The sequence below is a fragment of the Mirounga angustirostris genome, unplaced genomic scaffold (assembly GCF_029215605.1).
Source record: "Mirounga angustirostris isolate CCGP_5_RB_7025 unplaced genomic scaffold, mMirAng1.0.hap1 SCAF_15, whole genome shotgun sequence".
NCBI lineage: Eukaryota > Metazoa > Chordata > Mammalia > Carnivora > Phocidae > Mirounga > Mirounga angustirostris.
Genome location: NW_026991723.1, coordinates 24,934,982 through 24,953,222, shown reverse-complemented (window position 1 = coordinate 24,953,222; position 18,241 = coordinate 24,934,982). Strand labels below are relative to the sequence as shown.

Here is an 18,241-nt window from a genome sequence, read left to right as displayed (position 1 = left end):
TAATATGAACAAGACTAACTTGGATTAGAAATTGAATTATTCTAAAAGGTAATGAACTGAATTAGCAAATTTGCTGATTATATGAAGCAAATTGTTTATTTTAGTATTGATCAAAAATTACATATTTTTAAAAACCTGGGACAGTCCAAATGAGCTCTAAAAATAAAATATTGGTGATCTTACTGAGTCTAAACTAATTCAAGTGGAAGTAACTGCTTCATACAACCTGCTTTAACCATTTGTAAAAAAATAACCTTGTAAAAATAATTCAGTGGTATGCACATTCAAATTTACAACAAACTCAAAAAGATTGCTTGTTCCTCATACTCAAAATGCCTTTGGTCTCATTTATTCTTAAAATGAAAATGCCCCCAAAATGATACTTCCTAAATAATTTGCCCTATTTTTCTTTACAGGGTGGCAGAAAAGGGAAAAGAAACTCTGAATCCGACCAGTGTAGGTGATTCCATTAGCCTTTGAGGTCAACACAAAAATTAAAACTTTCAGGGTTTTGCAAAAATGTATATATTTAATGCTGTGCAACTGCTAAACTATGCAGTTTTTGTTGAAGAAACTTTAAAATGATTAGCTCACTAACAGTCTATAATTTTATGTCCTTTTGGCTTAAAGTGAAAAGAAGAAAAATAGAATTCCAGCAGAACTCAATGATTATTGTTTACTATCCATACTTCTTATCACTTTAGTTTTTCATCAGTCAATAAAATTAATTTACTCTTCCATTAATATGTTTGATTTTTTAAATTTTCAGAAACAATGTGAAAGTATTATTAGTTAATTGGATTGTTTAAGTTCAGTGAATATTTACTCAGCACTTTCTGCATGCTAAACCCTATAGGACCTGCAAAATAAGTGAAAAATGGTGGATACCCTCAAGTAGCTTATGCTCAGGGGACATAGAAGTGGGGGAGGTGTAAAGACAACAGCAAAAGTAATTACCATACATATTAGTGTGATAGCATATTGTTTGGAAATTGAGAAAACTTGTATGAGATAGTTTTTAGAGGGTAGATACCTTTGCTGTAAATTTGTTGAGAGGCATTCCAGGCAGAAGGAGCAAAATCTGTGCTGAAATACTTGTTTAAAGAACAGTCTATCTTGTGGACAGAAGCATGACACACTGAGAAAAGAAAAACTATTGAAGTGGGGGAGGAATGAATGAGAGATTTTTCATGGGTTTCATCAATCGCTAAAATAAATAGTAGTTTATGGGATTGATTTTGTTTTTAGTATAGTCAGTGAAATACAAATATGATTCATTAAAATACAGAGGGTTTTTTGGTTCTACAACAAAAATGAATACGTAAATACTGACCTTGGCCTCTAAAACCAGCATTAAATGAAAAATTCCACTTCATGTTAAGTGTTTGAAAGAAAAAAATACTTAATGTCATCATGGCTTTTATGTCTGGGTCCTTCCATGAGGTTACATGAACCTTGCAAAGAATTGTGACTTCTTATTTTTCCCTATATTCCCAGCACTTAGTCCTTTGTGTGGCACAGAATGGATACTGAATAATTATTTAATAAAGTGGTAAAGCTTTTTTTAGATAGTTTTTTCCTAATTTTAACTTTGATTAAGAATAGGTGCCATTAGAACCTAAATATTTCATTAAATTTATATGGTCATATTCCATGATGCCACATTTTTCAACTCTGATGAACAAAATCAAATTTCTAATGTTGTCCTATATGAACAAGCTAGACAGAACTTGAATAATTTCAATTATAACTGAATTACCCAAGTAGTTTATGAACTGAATTATCAAAGCACACTGTGTCATCTGCTTTGGATGCCTGCGTATTATCCATTTAGTACATTATCTAACCTCTAGCACAGTGCCTGGCACATAGTAGACGCTAAACAGATATGCCATTTTCTACTGGTGTATATTGATTTAAAATCACCTGGGCACATAGAAAACTTCATTGATCATCCTCTTTTGAGATGGGTATTCTCTGGAGTACTGTATGCATTGCTCTATTTTTCTCCCTGAATTCTTTTTCCTTGACTGATATATCTACTTCCATGGCTTAATCTATCACTTGTAGGCTGATACTTTAGTTTCATCGGGGAAAGCTTTATCTAGTAGGAAAGAGAAAAGACAATCAGTGATTAATTGGAGTTTCTTTTTTTTTTTTTTTTTAAGATTTTATTTATTTGACAGAGAGAGACACAGCAAGAGAGAGCGCAAGCAGGGGGAGTGGGAGAGGGAGAGGCAGGCTTCCTGCTGAGCAGGACCCTGGGATCATGACCCGAGCTGAAGGCAGACGCTTAACAGCTGAGCCACCCAGGCGGCCCTGGAGTTTCTTTTCTATTAAATTGATTTCTTGGACATTCTGTTTTAATATATATTATTATTTAGATTCTTTTCCATTTCCTGAATGTTCATTGAAATTATTGATAGCTTATCATGTGCCAGGTGTTGTGCTAAGTACTAGAGATGCAAATATATCCACAGTCAATTGGAAGAAAACAGAAATGTAAAGAAATACTCATAAAATATTCTAATAAATAATACTGTTATATTCAAATTGCTGTTGGAGTACAGAAGAAAATGCATCTTACCATTTTAAAGGGGTATCTTAGGCAATTTATTTTAATTATTTCAAACTCCATTAATAAGGTCTTACTTAAAATATGATTATGACAATATAGCTGGTTAATTAAATTCAGCAAATATTTTCGAGATCTGTGGGATTTTTTTACATTTTCTGTATTTGTGTGTTAGTAAAGCCAGAGGAACTAGAACTCTGTTGAAGTCCCACTTCTATTATTAGTTGTATGACCTTGACTCATAGTGAATATTCAATAAATGATTGAACAGTGTGAAATTGGATATCAAATGAGAACAGCTAGTGAAAGTACTGGGTTAAAAAAACTAAGATGCAGTCTCTTCCTTCAAATTATTTTCAGTCTAACAGGAATAAAAAAACATAGCACATGATAACTAAAATTCAAGATAGAATACAGTGGATTCCATAAGGAGGAAAGCCAAATGTTACTTATAGGAAAAATAGTATTTTGTAACTGCTTCCTGAAGGACAAGCAGCTTTTAAGTGTATAGGTCATGTAATGAAAAAGGAAAATAAAAAAGATGGAAAAAGGAAAAACAATGGAGTGTTCAAGGAACAGAAAGATAAAGAATGCGTTGAGGAAAGAGATTGCCTTCATTTTGCTTAGAGTATAGGACAGTAATGAGATAGCCAGAGAGGTGGTTTGGGGATAGCTATCATTCATCTTAAATTTCAGATTAAGAAATCTCTACATAATCTGGTAGGCATGGGCAAGTTTATGAACAAGGAGTGATGTAATCCCTGTTGCCCTTTAGGAAGATTGAAATGGCAGTGATGTAATAGCAAATTATAGAAGAAGTAATTTGGAAGAGAGTGTCAAAGAAGCTCCAGTAATAGAAATATGGAATAAAGAGGATCTGAACTAGAGAGGTGGCAGTAGGATTCAGAAAATGGAGTAAAAAACATTCCCAGAGTGGAATCTAGCAAACTTGTGTGGAGTGAGAAAATGAACAAGGGCGTCAGAGATGAAAACAAGATGAACAAGGGTGTCAGAGATGAAAACAAGATCTCATGCCGAAATGAGAGTGAGAATGATAGTGCCATTAGCAGGGTGGACTGATGGAGGAATGAATGTAGCGTGATGGACAGAATTGGCTTTGACTTCTTAAACTGGATTTGCCCACAGAGCAACTAAAAGTAGAGTCCATCAAGTTAGGAATATAGTCCTTTGACTGGTGTTAACAGTATGAATTGTAATGTGTACAATTGAGTTGTATGAATAGTTGACACACTCAAAGGCAAAAGTTTTTGAAGAGAAGTATTGCTGAGGACAGACTTCGGGAATGGTAGTGGTCAGAAAAGTGGGTGGCATGGTCATGAATGTTGTTGAGAGGTCTGTTTATAAGCCCAAGGAAAAACTATAGGACAGCTAAAGGACATATTAATGACCTTCAAAATAGTTCTTCAGTGGCACAGAGCAAGGCATTGAGGAAAAAGTTAAACTCTTTAACACTTTTAGCAATTAAAGGGGCCCGAAGGTACCTTGAAGAGGCCACAGGATTGAATGAGGATTGGTTTGTTTTTATGTGGGACCAAGGAGACCTTTGCAGTGTTCATGAACACAAAGGAGCCAGTCAAGATAACAAAGAGATTGGGGGTGAGGGTGAGGAATGGTCTTGTGAGTCCACCAGTTAGGTATTTTCTTGCCATCACACAATTTGGTTGCCTTATCAACCCTCTGTGATTTTTAATTATAAGCTAAGCTGCTCTCTGTTAGTGGAATTATATAACCCTTTCCATATAACAATTTAAGAATGTTTGAGCAGAATTGAAGGATTTAAAGAAGAAACACAATTTGGGGCACCTGAGTGGCTCAGTCAGTTAAGCGGCTGCCTTCAGCTCAGGTCGTGATCCCAGTGTCCTGGGATCCAGGCCCGCATGGGGCTCCGTGCTCAGCAAGGAGTCTGCTTGTCCCTCTCCCTTTGCCTGCCTGTCTGCCTACTTGTGATCTCTCTCTCTCTCTCTCTCTCTCTGTCAAATAAATAAATAAAATCTTCAAAAAAAAAGAAAAGAAACACAATTTAATGACACAGACATTAGTAAACTTCAATGACTTAGCTTTTATACACCATGGGAATGAAAAATTACTGAAGCAACATGTAAGATGGTAAGTGAAAGATAGTCTAAGATTCTCTAAAATCTGTCATTGAGTTTTCCTGGGGTAAATTTTTTTTTAAAGATTTTATTTATTTATTTGACAGAGAGAGACACAGCGGGAGAGGGAACCCAAGCAGGGGGAGAGGGAGAGGGAGAAGCAGGCTTCCGCAGAGCAGGGAGCCCGATGCGGGGCTCAATCCCAGGACCCTGAGATCATGACCTGAGCTGAAGGCAGATGCTTAACTGACTGAGCCACCCAGGTACCCCCTGGGGTAAATTTTTAATTCAATTCAAAATGTTACCTAACATGAGCGCCCACAGCTAGTGGGGTTGCTAAGAAGTGGATGCCATTATATATACTGTTAGCAGCCTTATACTTTAGGTTTTGCCTTTAGGAAAAGCACTATGGTAATGTTTCAAGAGCCAGAAAAGTATTTATACCCACTAATACTGATATTGGATCATTTACCCTTAGAAAATAATTTGAGAGAAGAATAAGTTTTAAAAGATCTAGACAGGTATAACAGTATGTATAGTAGGGAACCATGGAGTAACCCAAATGTCTAACTTCAGTGTCTCACCCAAGATCCAATTTGAATGACTAAATAATATAACACATCAGTGGGAATAATTATGCAGCCTTTTAAAAAGTATAATTAAGATGACTAAAAACATGGACTATGTTGACCAGCATTTAAATATAAAAACAAAATAAAAACTTTTAAACTGGTTGTAGCTATGTGAAAATATATGTGCACATGGACAAACTGGAAAGTAGTAATTCTGAAATAAAACTGTGTTGGGATAGGGGGATTATGGGGAATTATGGGTTGTTTTCCCCCCCAGATCTTATCTAATGTACTGTTTTTTGAAATTAAGAAAAAGGAAAAACACTACTACTTGTTAAGTAATTTAGCTGTTATGGGAGTAGGTTGTATTAACTGACCCAACTTATTGACATGTTCAGTTGAATTATGTTGATTTTTAAGAGACATCTCCTGGATGTGGAAGTTTTGTTTTGTCTTTCAATCCAGAACCCTTCATTCCAATAGAACTGGTGCAGAGAAGGTAGCATTGTGAATCATATGACTGTATGGCTGCAAGAAAACTTGTAAAATTTAACCAACCAGCTTGATGTTTCCCTTGTTTTACTTCCCATTTAAAAAATTTTAGAAGTTTTACTTCCATTAACCATGTCATATTGTTCTGGTGACATTTTCAATATTAACTTTTTTGATATTCATATTACAAATTAAGATGTGAATTATTTTATAAATATTAAATATAGTATGCTCCTCATTGTGAATTTGTTAAGGAAGCGATAATTTTCTTCTCCATACCTCAGTATATATAGTGAGCACTGATTGTACCATCATGTATAAAATTAGTTTTTTAAAACATAACTCTATTGAGATATAATTGACATACAGCTGCACATAAATTTAAATGGGATGGGCGCCTGGGTGGCTCAGTTGGTTAAGCGACTGCCTTCGGCTCAGGTCATGATCCTGGAGTCCCGGGATCGAGTCCCGCATCGGGCTCCCTGCTCGGCAGGGAGTCTGCTTCTCCCTCTGACCCTCCCCCCTCTCATGTGCTCTCTCTCATTCTCTCTCTCTCAAATAAATAAATAAATAAATCTTTAAAAAAAAATTTAAATGGGATAAGTGAACATGCTTTGATATTTGTTAAGATTTGCTGTAGGCACCAATATGTGACCTACCTAGTAAGTGTTATGTGTAGGCTTAAAAAGAATGTGTATTCTATAGTTGTTGTGTGCGATATTCTGTATATGCCCAGTTAGATCAAGTTTCTTGAAATCTGATGTATCCTCAATGATTCTACCCTCTGTCCTATCAGTTACTGAGAGATATGTTAAATCTGTGATTATGGATTTGTCTACTTTATGTTTGTCAGTTCTTTTGAGGTACATACAAATTTGAGTTTTTTCCTATCTTCCTGGTGATTTTATTTTATTTTATTTTATTTTTAAAGATTTTATTTATTTATTTGAGAGAGAGAATGAGATAGAGAGATCATGAGGGTCAGAGGGAGAAGCAGACTCCCTGCTGAGCAGGGAGCCCGATGCGAGACTCAATCCCAGGACTCCAGGATCATGACCTGAGCCGAAGGCAGTCGCTCAACCAACTGAGCCACCCAGGCGGCCCCGTGGTGATTTTATTTTTACAAAGTGACTATCACTAGTTTGTTTTGTCCTTATATTTTAAATATCTCTCTTCTGAATAGCATTTTGTACTTTTTAAAAATCCCAGTCTGACAAACCTTCTGTATTTCTGCTTATCTCTTTTCCTCCTTTTCTTTGAGTGATTGACTTGGTGACCTCCTCCTTTGTCAGGCCTTCAATGCTTTTATGAATTCCTTCCACATTTTAGCTTTTATAAACTGGAGAGTTTGTCTGAACAAGCTGGTGTGTCATATGGAAAAGAAGGAACTAAAAATTCTATTTGTTCTATTTTCTTCTTTAATGGATCTATACCCACCACTTTATTGTACAAAGTTTTATTGCAGACTGGGCTGACATTTTTAAATAACTGTTTCAAGTTGCTATCATTAAGCCAACTATTGCTGGAGGAAAACAGCTGGCAATTAGAATTTTAGTTACTCTTTTTCAACACTGTAGTTCATTTTGAGCCAGTGATTTTAATCTTACCAGACCTAACATTTATGTCTAGTTACCCAATCAGTAACACTGTATATACTAAGAAATAATATATACATTAAGATACCTTTTTTGGTTTTTATAAAGGAAAATGCTAGTCATACTATTAACATCTAGACTTATTAGCAAAGTATTATTTTTTGGTCAGAATAATGGGTTCTTTTTCTCATTTCTGAATATCAGCCTTTTATGCTTATAAGATAGCAAACAAAGTTGTCATGGAATATTATAGTAAATCAGTTCTCCAGATGATTTAAAAACAGCAGCCATGCAGGTTGAAAACTACTGGGCTAAATGGCAAAAGAGAAAAACAGATTCAGGGAAAGTGTGTGTGTGTGTGTGTGTGCGCATGCCTGTGTGTGTGAAAATCACACACAAATACTCTGAACTGCCCCTTCCTCTAATTTGGCCAGGAATTATTTGACCTATCTTCTATCAAGAAGTGGCATTTATGATTCCTCCTCTTGCATCTGGGTGTATTCTGTGACTGCTTTAGCCAATAGAATACAGCAAAAATAACACTATACCTGTTTTTAAGCCTGGGCCTTAAGGCACCGGCAACTTCCACTTCTACCCTCTTGAAGTGCTCCCTATGTGGAAAGCCAAATACCATGTGTAACTATTTTGAGGCCTCTATGCTATAAAAAAAATTCAAGTTACATGGAAGACTACCTATAGGCACTCTGGTTGATGACCACAGCCTAGCCAATGGCCAGCAGCAATGGTAGGCCATGTGAGCTAGTCATTTTGGACATCTCTCCCAGTCAGGGCTTCATTATGACCCCAGCCTGAGCTGCGTTCTGACTGCAACTGCATGAGAGATATCAAGTGAGAACTGCCCAGACAGCCCATAGCACAGTGAGAGATAACAAATTGTTGTCTTAAGGTACTCAGTTTGAGAATAGTTTGTTATGCACCAATAAATAACCAAGGCAAAATTTGTTTCTTGGAAGAATGGTAATGTAATAAAACTCGGTGCATATGATATTGGTGTTGGCAAAAGGTGGAAAGATCCTAAGGGTCTTCTTAATGAGTGTGGAAGGGACTTGAGACTTTTGGTGAGAGCTTAAAAGACAGGGAGACAAATGTTATTGAAAGCTGGAAAAGGGCTTCTTGTTCTGAAATGACAAGAGATTGGCAACATTATTGGCTGTAGTAGCATAGAAAATCTCATGAAGGTAAGTCTGGCTGGGAAGGTTTTTCAGACAATATAGAGTTACAATTGGTGTTTTGTAATGGCCTGTGCTACAATACAGGAAGAAATTGATGAACTAAAGGAACAAGTTCTTGAGCAGAATTTGAAGAAAATATAAAGGAGCCAGGAATTGTTGGGTTCAAAAATAAACTCAGACTTTCCCTGCCAAAGATTTTCAAAATAATAAATGGCTTTAGGGCAAAGATAAAATCAGAGGGATAACAATAAAGATTTCAGGATAAAGATCTCAAAGGTGTACTTGTTTAAGACCCTTGGTTAAGACTTCAAAGACTTAGGGAGTGCCTGGCAGAGCTACAAAGAATCCTAAGGGCATTGTGCTACAGCCTTATGGACAGCACAGAGTAGAGAAGTTTTTTCTTCAAAACAGGTATGGATATGTTTTTTGTCTAATGAAGATGATTACAAGAAATACACAAAAAATTTAAAGGCACTGTACCAGCTTGAACTGAAAGGGATAAGAACAATACAAAATAAAAGAGACACCTTTGGATCATCAAACTTCTACTGGCAGGAAGCAGTCTGAGGAAGCTACCCAGATGTAAATAAGGGCTGTTTTTTAAGAAAAAATAAGGGTGACTCAGAGAGGAGCCAAGAACAGAGCCGAAAGGCTCTAATCAAGGGATTGGCAACATACGCCTCACTAGAGTTCAGATTTGCTAAGTAGACCAGTAACTGTTGAGTGTCTCATAATTTCCTCCTTTCTGAGTAGAAGTGTCTATTGTGGTTATCCTGTTTGTGGGCAGGGGGTAGATAACTTGCCTCTCAATTCTCTGGAGATTGGAATTGAGAAGAACTACACCTGGGCCTGATTTAGATGCTGACATCCTGGACTTGGAGCTGAGGTTGCAATGACATGACAGAAAGGTGAGGGGTTTTGTGTCCCTGTCCCTTGAATCTGGGTAGTTCAAGAGTGTTCTTTGATCAACAGAATATGGAGAATGACCCCAGGCTTTAAGAGACTGACAGTTTCTACCTTTTCCTTTTGAAGAAAGTGAGAACAGATACTGATCACAAATTGACAGTATCCAGCCATAATGGGTTCAATTGTGCACCTTCCCCTCAAAAGATCTGTTCAGGTCCTAACCCCTGATACCTGTGAACATGACCTTATTTGGACTCAGGGTCTTTGCAGATGAAATCAAGTTAAGATGAGGTCATACTGTATTAGAGTGGGCCCTAATCCAGTGACCGTTCTCTTTGTAAGAGAAAAGAGAGGGGGGTTTGGACACATACACATAGGGAAGAAGGCCATGTTACAACAGAGGAAAATATTGGAGTGATGATGCAGGTATCAGCCAAGGAATGCCAAAGATTGCCAGGGGCAACCAGAAGCTGGAAGGCCAAGAAGAATTCTTCCCAAGAGCATTCAGTGGAGGCATGACCCTGCCAACACTTTGATTTCAGACTTCTAGCCTCCAGAACTATGAGAGAATAAATTTGTTATTTTAAGCCAACAAGTTTGTGGTAATTTGTTATGGCAGTCCTAGAAAGAATACATCAGCAAAGCATCTACATCATCAAATTCTCATTTTCTTCCTATCTTGCTTGCTACGCCTTATGGTCTCCTCTGCAAGATCTTCCTTGTCTGACTTCTTAATATTATGGTGCTCCATGACTTCGTTCTGCATTGTCTACCTTCCTCATGCTGCTTAGTGAGTTCATCCATTACTGTGCTTTAAATACTAGCAATATGTTCATGCCTCTCAAACTTATATTTCCATACCTGGCTTCTCAAAGATAGGTTGGCTACAGATAACACATTCAATTACAGTTGACCCTTGCACAACTCCTGGGTTAGGAGCATTGACCTCATGCACAGTCGAAAATTTGCACATGATTTTGACTCCCCAGAAACTAAACTACTGATAACCTGGTGTTGACGGGAAACCTTACTGTTAACATAGTCAATTAACACATATTTTGTATGTTATGTGTATTATATAGTGTATTCTTACAATAAGCTAGAGAAAATGCTATTAAAATCATGAAGAAAAATACATTTACAGAACTGTACTGTATTGAAAAAATCCACATATGTGTGGATCCATGCAGTTCAAACCTGTGTTAAGGGTCAACTATACTTATCCTTACTCGGATATTTTAAGAGACATCTCAAAATTATTTTATCACCCCTCCAATTTTTCCTGTCTCCACAAATGATACGAATATCCATCCACATGCTTATGTTGTCATTGATCTTTGCCTTTCAACATGCCATCTCTTAGCAAGTGCTGTCAAGTTTTCTTCCAAATCTATCTCAAATGTACCCATATCTCTCCAGCCTCATTGTCAACACCCTATTTCCAGTCATCATCATCTCTGTTGGATTAGTGCAGAAGCCTCCTAATTGTCTTCCTGCTTCTGTTCCTATGCCCACACTATTCATTCACATACAACCAGGTCAACTTTTCAAAACTGTAGATCAGACTATGTCATTCCTTTGTCTAAAACCCCTCATTGCCTTCGCAATGCACAGAAAATAAAATTCAAACCGACCTCTGTGGCATACAAGATCCTGTATGCATGAGAAGGCTATATGCTTCAATAAGGTGATGCAAATTGGTTACATTGCAGTTCAGAAAAACATGCCGTCTTAGAAATATGAACGTTGAGTGGCTTAACTGCACAGGGAGAGTCAAGCCACAAATACAGTAACTCTCATTAAGAGCCAGGAGCGCATCCGGTTAGCCTAAAATAGAGGGCCCTATAGTCCTCTTCTGGGCAGCTTGAATTAAGAAGGCCACATACCTTAGTATGTGTTAAATATGCTATAACTCAGTAAATAAACTGTTCCTCCCTGACTTCCTCAGAGGCATCTCCCCCACCCCAAGATGATGGAACCAATTACTTCTTCATCAGGGTACTGTGTCTGCCTGGAATGGCAAGAATGTCTCTTCTCTTTTATCCTTGGCTAGAGAGCTTCATCTAGACTCCCCACTGAGAAGACGGAAGGCAACATTATTTCCTATGGATAATTTATACTGTCTATGAAATGGATCACTAGAAGAATAAAAGGGAACCTGCTTTCATGGGTGGAAGCAGAATATTATTTGTTTTTAATTAGTGATTTACACAAAGTCTCCCAGTGACCAAATCATGGGGCCAGGAACTAGAATTCTGAATGCAGTTCCATTCCACTATAACTATTTCTCAAACTGGTCTGCAAATCATCTGTATTAAACTTACCTGGTGGTATTTGTTAAAAACATGTAGTTTTGGTCTTCACTCCGGCTATGGTGAATCAGTATTTCTGGAGGCAGGCCTAGGTATCTAAAATTCTAACAAACTCCCCCAGGAGAAGCTTACACATGTTAAAATTTGATAACCACCACATTACCTTTGCTTTTTCTGATATACATATTAGAGTAGTCATTTCTATTGGCAACTTTCAAAATACTTCCTAAGTATTTTAAGTTCACAAAACTTCAATTTCACCTGAAAATTCACTTTAATTTCTTTATCTGCAAAATGAAATTTTTCTTAGGTAATATCTGAAATCCTTTTAAGATCTAAAGGTAAATGTGCAATTGCTAGATTGTAGGGTAGCTCTATTTTTAACTTTTTGAGGAACCTCCATACTGTTTTCCAGAGTGGCTGCACCAGCTTGCATTCCCATCGACAGTATAAGAGGGTTCCCCTTTCTCCTCATTCTCACCAACATCTGTTGTTTCCTGGTTGTTAATTTTAGCCATTCTGACAGATGTGTGGTGGTATCTCATTGTAGTTTTGACTTGTATTTCCCTGATGCTGAGTGATATTGAGCATCTTTTCATGTATCTGCAGGCCATCTGTCTGTCTTTGGAAAAATGTTTATTCAGGTCCTCTGCCCGTTTTTTAATCAGATTGTTTTTTTGGTGTTGAGTTGTATGAGTTTTTTAATGTATATATTTTGTCTATTAACTCCTTATTGGATATATCATTTGCAGTTATCTTCTCCCACTCAATAGGTTACCTTTTTGTTTTGTTGATGGTTTCTTCCACTGTGGAGAAGCTTTTTATTTTGATGTAGTCCCAATTTTTGCTTTTGTTTCCTTTGCCTTAGAAGACATATCTAGAAAAATATTGCTCTAGCTAATGTCAGAGAAATTACTCCTGTGTTCACTTCTAGGATTTTTATGGTTTTAAGTTTCACATTTAGGTCGTTAATACATTTTGAGTTTATTTTTGTGTATGGTGTTGGAAAGGGGTCCAGTTTCATTCTTTTACATATAGCTGTCCAGTTTTCCCAGCACCATTAATTGAAAGAACTGTCTTTTCCCCATTGTATATTGTTGCCTCCTTTGTCATATATTAATTGGCCATATAAATGTGAGTTTATTTCTGTGGTCTCTATCCTGTTCAACTGATTTATATGTCTATTTTTGTGCCAGCACCATACTGTTTTGATTACACACAGCTTTGTAGTATATCTTGACATCTAGAATTGTGATACCCCCAGCTTTGTTCTTCTTTCTCAGGATTGCTTTGGCTATTCAAGGTCTTCTGTGGTTCCACACAAATTTTAGTATTATTTGTTCTAGTTTTGCAAAAAATGCTGTTGGTATTTTGATAGGAATTGCATTGAATCTGTAGATTGCTTTGGGTAATGGACATTTTTACAATATTAATTCTTCCAATCGATGAACATGGACTATCTTTCCATTTTTTTGTGTGTCATCTTCAATTTATTTCATAAGTGTTTTATAAATTTCAGAGAACAGGTCTTTTACCTTCTTGGTTAAGTTTAATCCTAGGTATTTCATTCTTTTTGGTGCAATTATAAATGGTGGTGTTATTTTTTAAAATTTCTCTTTCTGCAACTTCCTTGTTAGTGTATAGAAACTACTAATTTCTTTTTGTGTCCTGCCACTTTACTGAATTGGTTTATTACTTCTAGGGGTTTTTTTGGTGGAATCTTTAGGATTTTCTATGTATAGTATCGTGTCATCTGCAAATGGTGACAGTTTAACTTCTTCTTACCAGTATGGATGTATTTTATTTATTTTTCTTATTTGATTGCTGGCTAGAACTTCTAGTACTATGTCAAATAAAAGTGGTAAGAGTGGACGTCCTTGTTTTGTTCCTGACATTAGAGGGAAAGCTCTTAGTTTTTCATCATTGAGGATGGTATTAACTGTGGGTTTTCATATATGGCCTTTATTATGTTGAGGTATATTCTCTATAGTCCCATTTTGTTAAGAGGTTTTTTTTTTAATCATAAATGGATGTTGAATCTTGTCAAATGCTTTGTGGCATCTACTGAGATGATCATGATTTTATTGATTTGTGTATGTGGAACCATCCTTGCATCCCAGGAATAAATCCCATCTGATTGTGGTGAATGATCTTTTTAATGTATTGTTGTATGTAATTTGCTAAAGTAATTTTCCTGAATAAAGCAAGCCAGATATGAAAGATTACATATTGATTTAATTTATATGAAACTCTAAAAAAGACTATCTATAATGACAGTCAACAGATGAATAGTTTCCTGGGGCCATTGTCGGGGGTAAGGATTAATTGGGAAAGGGCTCAGGGAATTTTCCAGGGTGATGGAAATGTTCTGTATCTTGGTTGTGGTAGTGGTTACACAGGTGTACACATATTGAGAGATTCACAGAACCATACACTTAAAATTGAGTGTGTTTTATAGTGTGTAAATGATATCTCAAAAAAGTAGATTTAAAAATTCCTGCTGTATATGTTCCATTTAAAAAAAAATCTAGATAGGCAAAGAGAACAACTAAAATTCATCTTTAGCCAAACATACACACACACACACAATTATGTTTTATTCCTATATATCTCATTAAATAATTTTAAATAAAAAATTTAAGAGATATCATTTAAGATAACATAAAAATATATAACACTAATCCAAAAAAAGGTGTGCAAGACTGCTGAAAAGGGGACGCCTGGGTGGCTCAGTTGGTTAAGCGACTGCCTTCGGCTCAGGTCATGATCCTGGAGTCCCGGGATCGAGTCCCACATCGGGCTCCCTGCTCAGCGGGGGGTCTGCTTCCCCCTCTGCCCTCTTCCCTCTTCCCTCTCGTGCTCTCTGTCTCTCATTCTCTCTCTCTCAAATAAATAAATAAAATCTTAAAAAAAAAAAAAGACTGCTGAAAAGAAAAGTATAAAAGCGTATTAGGAGGCAAAGAAACACATCAACAACAATACAATAATAGTGGGGGACTTTAACACCCCCCTCACTGAAATGGACAGATTGTCTAAGCAAAAGATCAACAAGGAAATAAAGACTTTAAATGACACACTGGACCAAATGGACTTCACAGACATATTCAGAACATTCCACGCCAAAGCAACGGAATACACATTCTTCTCTAGTCCCCATGGAATATTCTCCAGAGTAGATCACATCCTAGGTCATAAATCAGGTCTCAACCGGTACCAAAAGACTGGGATCATTCCCTGCCTATTTTCAGACCACAATGCTTTGAAACTAGAACTCAATCACAAGAGGAAAGTCGGAAAGAACTCAAATACATGGAGGCTAGAGAGCATCCTACTGAAGAATGAATGGGTCAACCAGGAAATTAAAGAAGAATTTTAAAAATACATGGAAACCAATGAAAATGAAAACACAACTGTTCAAAATCTTTGGGATGCAGCAAAGGCAGTCCTAAGAGGAAAGTATATAGCAATACAAGCCTTTCTCAAGAAACAAGAAAGGTCTCAAGTACACAACCTAACCCTATACCTAAAGGAGCTAGAGAAAGAATAGCAAATAAAGCCTAAACCCAGCAGGAGAAGAGAAATCATAAAGATCAGAGCAGAAATCAATGAAATAGAAACTAAAAGAACAGTAGAACAGATCAATGAAACTAGGAGCTGGTTCTTTGAAAGAATTAACAAGATTGATAAACCTCTGGCCAGACTTATCAAAAAGAGAAGAGAAATGACCCAAATCAACAAAATTATGAATGAAAGAGGAGAGATCACAACCAACACAAAAGAAATACAAACAATTATAAGAACATATTATGAACAACTCTATGCCAGCAAATTAGATAACCTGGAAGAGATGGATGCATTCCTAGAGATGTATCACCTACCAAAACTGAACCAGGAAGAAATAGAAAACCTGAACAGACCCATAACCACTAAGGAAATTGAAGCAGTCATCAAAAATCTCCCAACAAACAAAAGCCCAGGGCCAGATGGCTTCCCAGGGGAATTCTACCAAACATTTCAAGAAGAATTAATACCTATTCTTCTGAAACTGTTCCAAAAAATAGAAATGGAAGGAAAACTTCCAAACTCATTTTATGAGGCCAGCATTACCTTGATCCCAAAACCAGACAAAGACACCATCAAAAAGGAGAATTACAGACCAATATCCCTGATCAACATGGATGCAAAAATTCTCACCAAAATACTAGCCAATAGGATCCAACAGTACATTAAAAAGATTATTCACCACGACCAAGTGGGATTTATCCCTGGGCTGCAAGGTTGGTTCAACATCCGCAAATCAATCAACGTGATACAATACATTAACAAAAGAAAGAACAAGCATCATATGATCCTCTCAATAGATGCAGAAAAAGCCTTTGACAAAGTACAGCATCCTTTCTTGATCAAAAATCTTCAGAGTATAGGCATAGAGGGTACATACCTCAATATCATAAAAGCCATCTATGAAAAACCTACAGCGAATATCATTCTCAATGGGGAAAAACTGAGAGCTTTCCCCCTAAGGTCAGGAACGCGGCAGGGATGTCCACTATCACCACTGCTATTCAACATAGTATTGGAAGTCCTAGCCACAGCAATCAGACAACAAAAAGAAATCAAAGGCATCCAAATTGGCAAAGAAGAAGTCAAACTCTCACTCTTTGCAGATGATATGATACTTTATGTGGAAAACCCCAAAGACACCACCCCAAAACTGCTAGAACTCATACAGGAATTCAGTAAAGTGGCAGGATATAAAATCAATGCACAGAAATCAGTGGCATTCCTATACACCAACAACAAGACAGAAGAAAGAGAAATTAAGGAGTCCATCCCATTTACAATTGCACCCAAAACCATAAGATACCTAGGAATAAATCTAACCAAAGAGGCAAAGAATCTGTACTCAGAAAACTATAAAATAGTCATGAAAGAAATTGAGGAAGACACAAAGAAATGGAAAAACGTTCCATGCTCATGGATTGGAAGAACAAATATTGTGAAGATGTCAATGCTACCTAGAGCAATCTACACATTCAATGCAATCCCCATCAAAATACCATCCACTTTTTTCAAAGAAATGGAACAAATAATCCTAAAATTTGTATGGAACCAGAAAAGACTCCGCATAGCCAGAGGAATGTTGAAAAAGCAAAGCAAAGCCGGCGGCATCACAATTCCGGACTTCCAGCTTTATTACAAAGCTGTCATCATCAAGACAGCATGGTACTGGCACAAAGACAGACACATATATCAGTGGAACAGAATAGAGAGCCCAGAAATGGACCCTCAACTCTATGGTCAACTCATCTTTGACAAAGCAGGAAAGAATGTCCAATGGAAAAAAGACAGTCTCTTCAACAAATGGTGTTGGGAAAATTGGATAGCTACATGTAGAAGAATGAAACTGGACCATTTCCTTACACCACACACAAAAATAGACTCCAAATGGTTGAAAGACCTCAATGTGAGACAGGAGTCCATCAAAATCCTAAAGGAGAACACAGGCAGCAACCTCTTTGACCTCAGCCGCAGCAACTTCTTCCTAGAAACATCTCCAAAGGCAAGGGAAGCAAGAGCAAAAATGAACTATTGGGACTTCATCAAGATAAAAAGCTTTTGCACAGCAAAAGAAACAGTCAACAAAACCAAAAGACAACCGACAGAATGGGAGAAGATATTTGCAAATGACAGATAAAGGGCTAGTATCCAAAATCTATAAAGAACTCATCAAACTCAACAAAAACCCAAAGAACAAAGAATCCAATCAAGAAATGGGCAGAAGACATGAACAGACATTTTTCCAAAGAAGACATCCAAATGGCCAACAGACACATAAAGAAGTGTTCAATATCGCTCGGCATCAGGGAAATCCAAATCAAAACCTCAATGAGATACCACCTCACACCAGTCAGACTGGCTAAAATTAACAAGTCAGGAAACGACAGATGTTGGTGGGGATGCAGAGAAAGGGGAACCCTCCCACACTGTTGGTGGGAATGCAAGCTGGTGCAGCCACTCTGGAAAACAGTATGGAGGTTCCTCAAAAAGTTGAAAATAGAGCTACCGTATGATCTAGCAATTGCACTACTGGGTATTTACCCCAAAGATACAAAAGTAGGGATCCAAAAGGGTACGTGCACCCCGATGTTTATAGCAGCAATGTCCACAATAGCCAAACTATGGAAAGAGCCAAGATGTCCATCGACAGATGAATGGATAAAGAAGAAGTGGTATATATATACAATGGAATATTATGCAGCCATCAAAAGGAATGAGATCTTGCCATTTGCAACGACGTGGATGGAACTGGAGGGTATTATGCTGAGCGAAATAAGTCAAACAGAGAAAGACATGTATCATGTGATCTCACTGATATGAGGAATTCTTAATCTCAGGAAACAAACTGAGGGTTGCTGGAGTGGGGGGTGGGGTGGGAGGGATGGGGTGACTGGGTGATAGACACTGGGGAGGGTATGTGC

General features: G+C 37.1%; 1 protein-coding gene across 6 annotated transcripts in view; it reads left to right on the top strand.

The window, feature by feature from the left end:
- Positions 1-744, top strand: part of GKAP1 (G kinase anchoring protein 1) — a 70,917-nt gene extending 70,173 nt beyond the window's left edge. For all 6 annotated transcript variants that reach the window (XM_064580012.1, XM_064580010.1, XM_064580008.1 and 3 more), the window contains one exon: positions 417-744. In XM_064580012.1, the coding sequence (XP_064436082.1) occupies positions 417-464 (48 nt within the window). In that variant the 3' untranslated portion in view covers positions 465-744. The remainder of the gene's footprint in view (positions 1-416) is intronic.
- Positions 745-18,241: the final 17,497 nt, after the last annotated feature.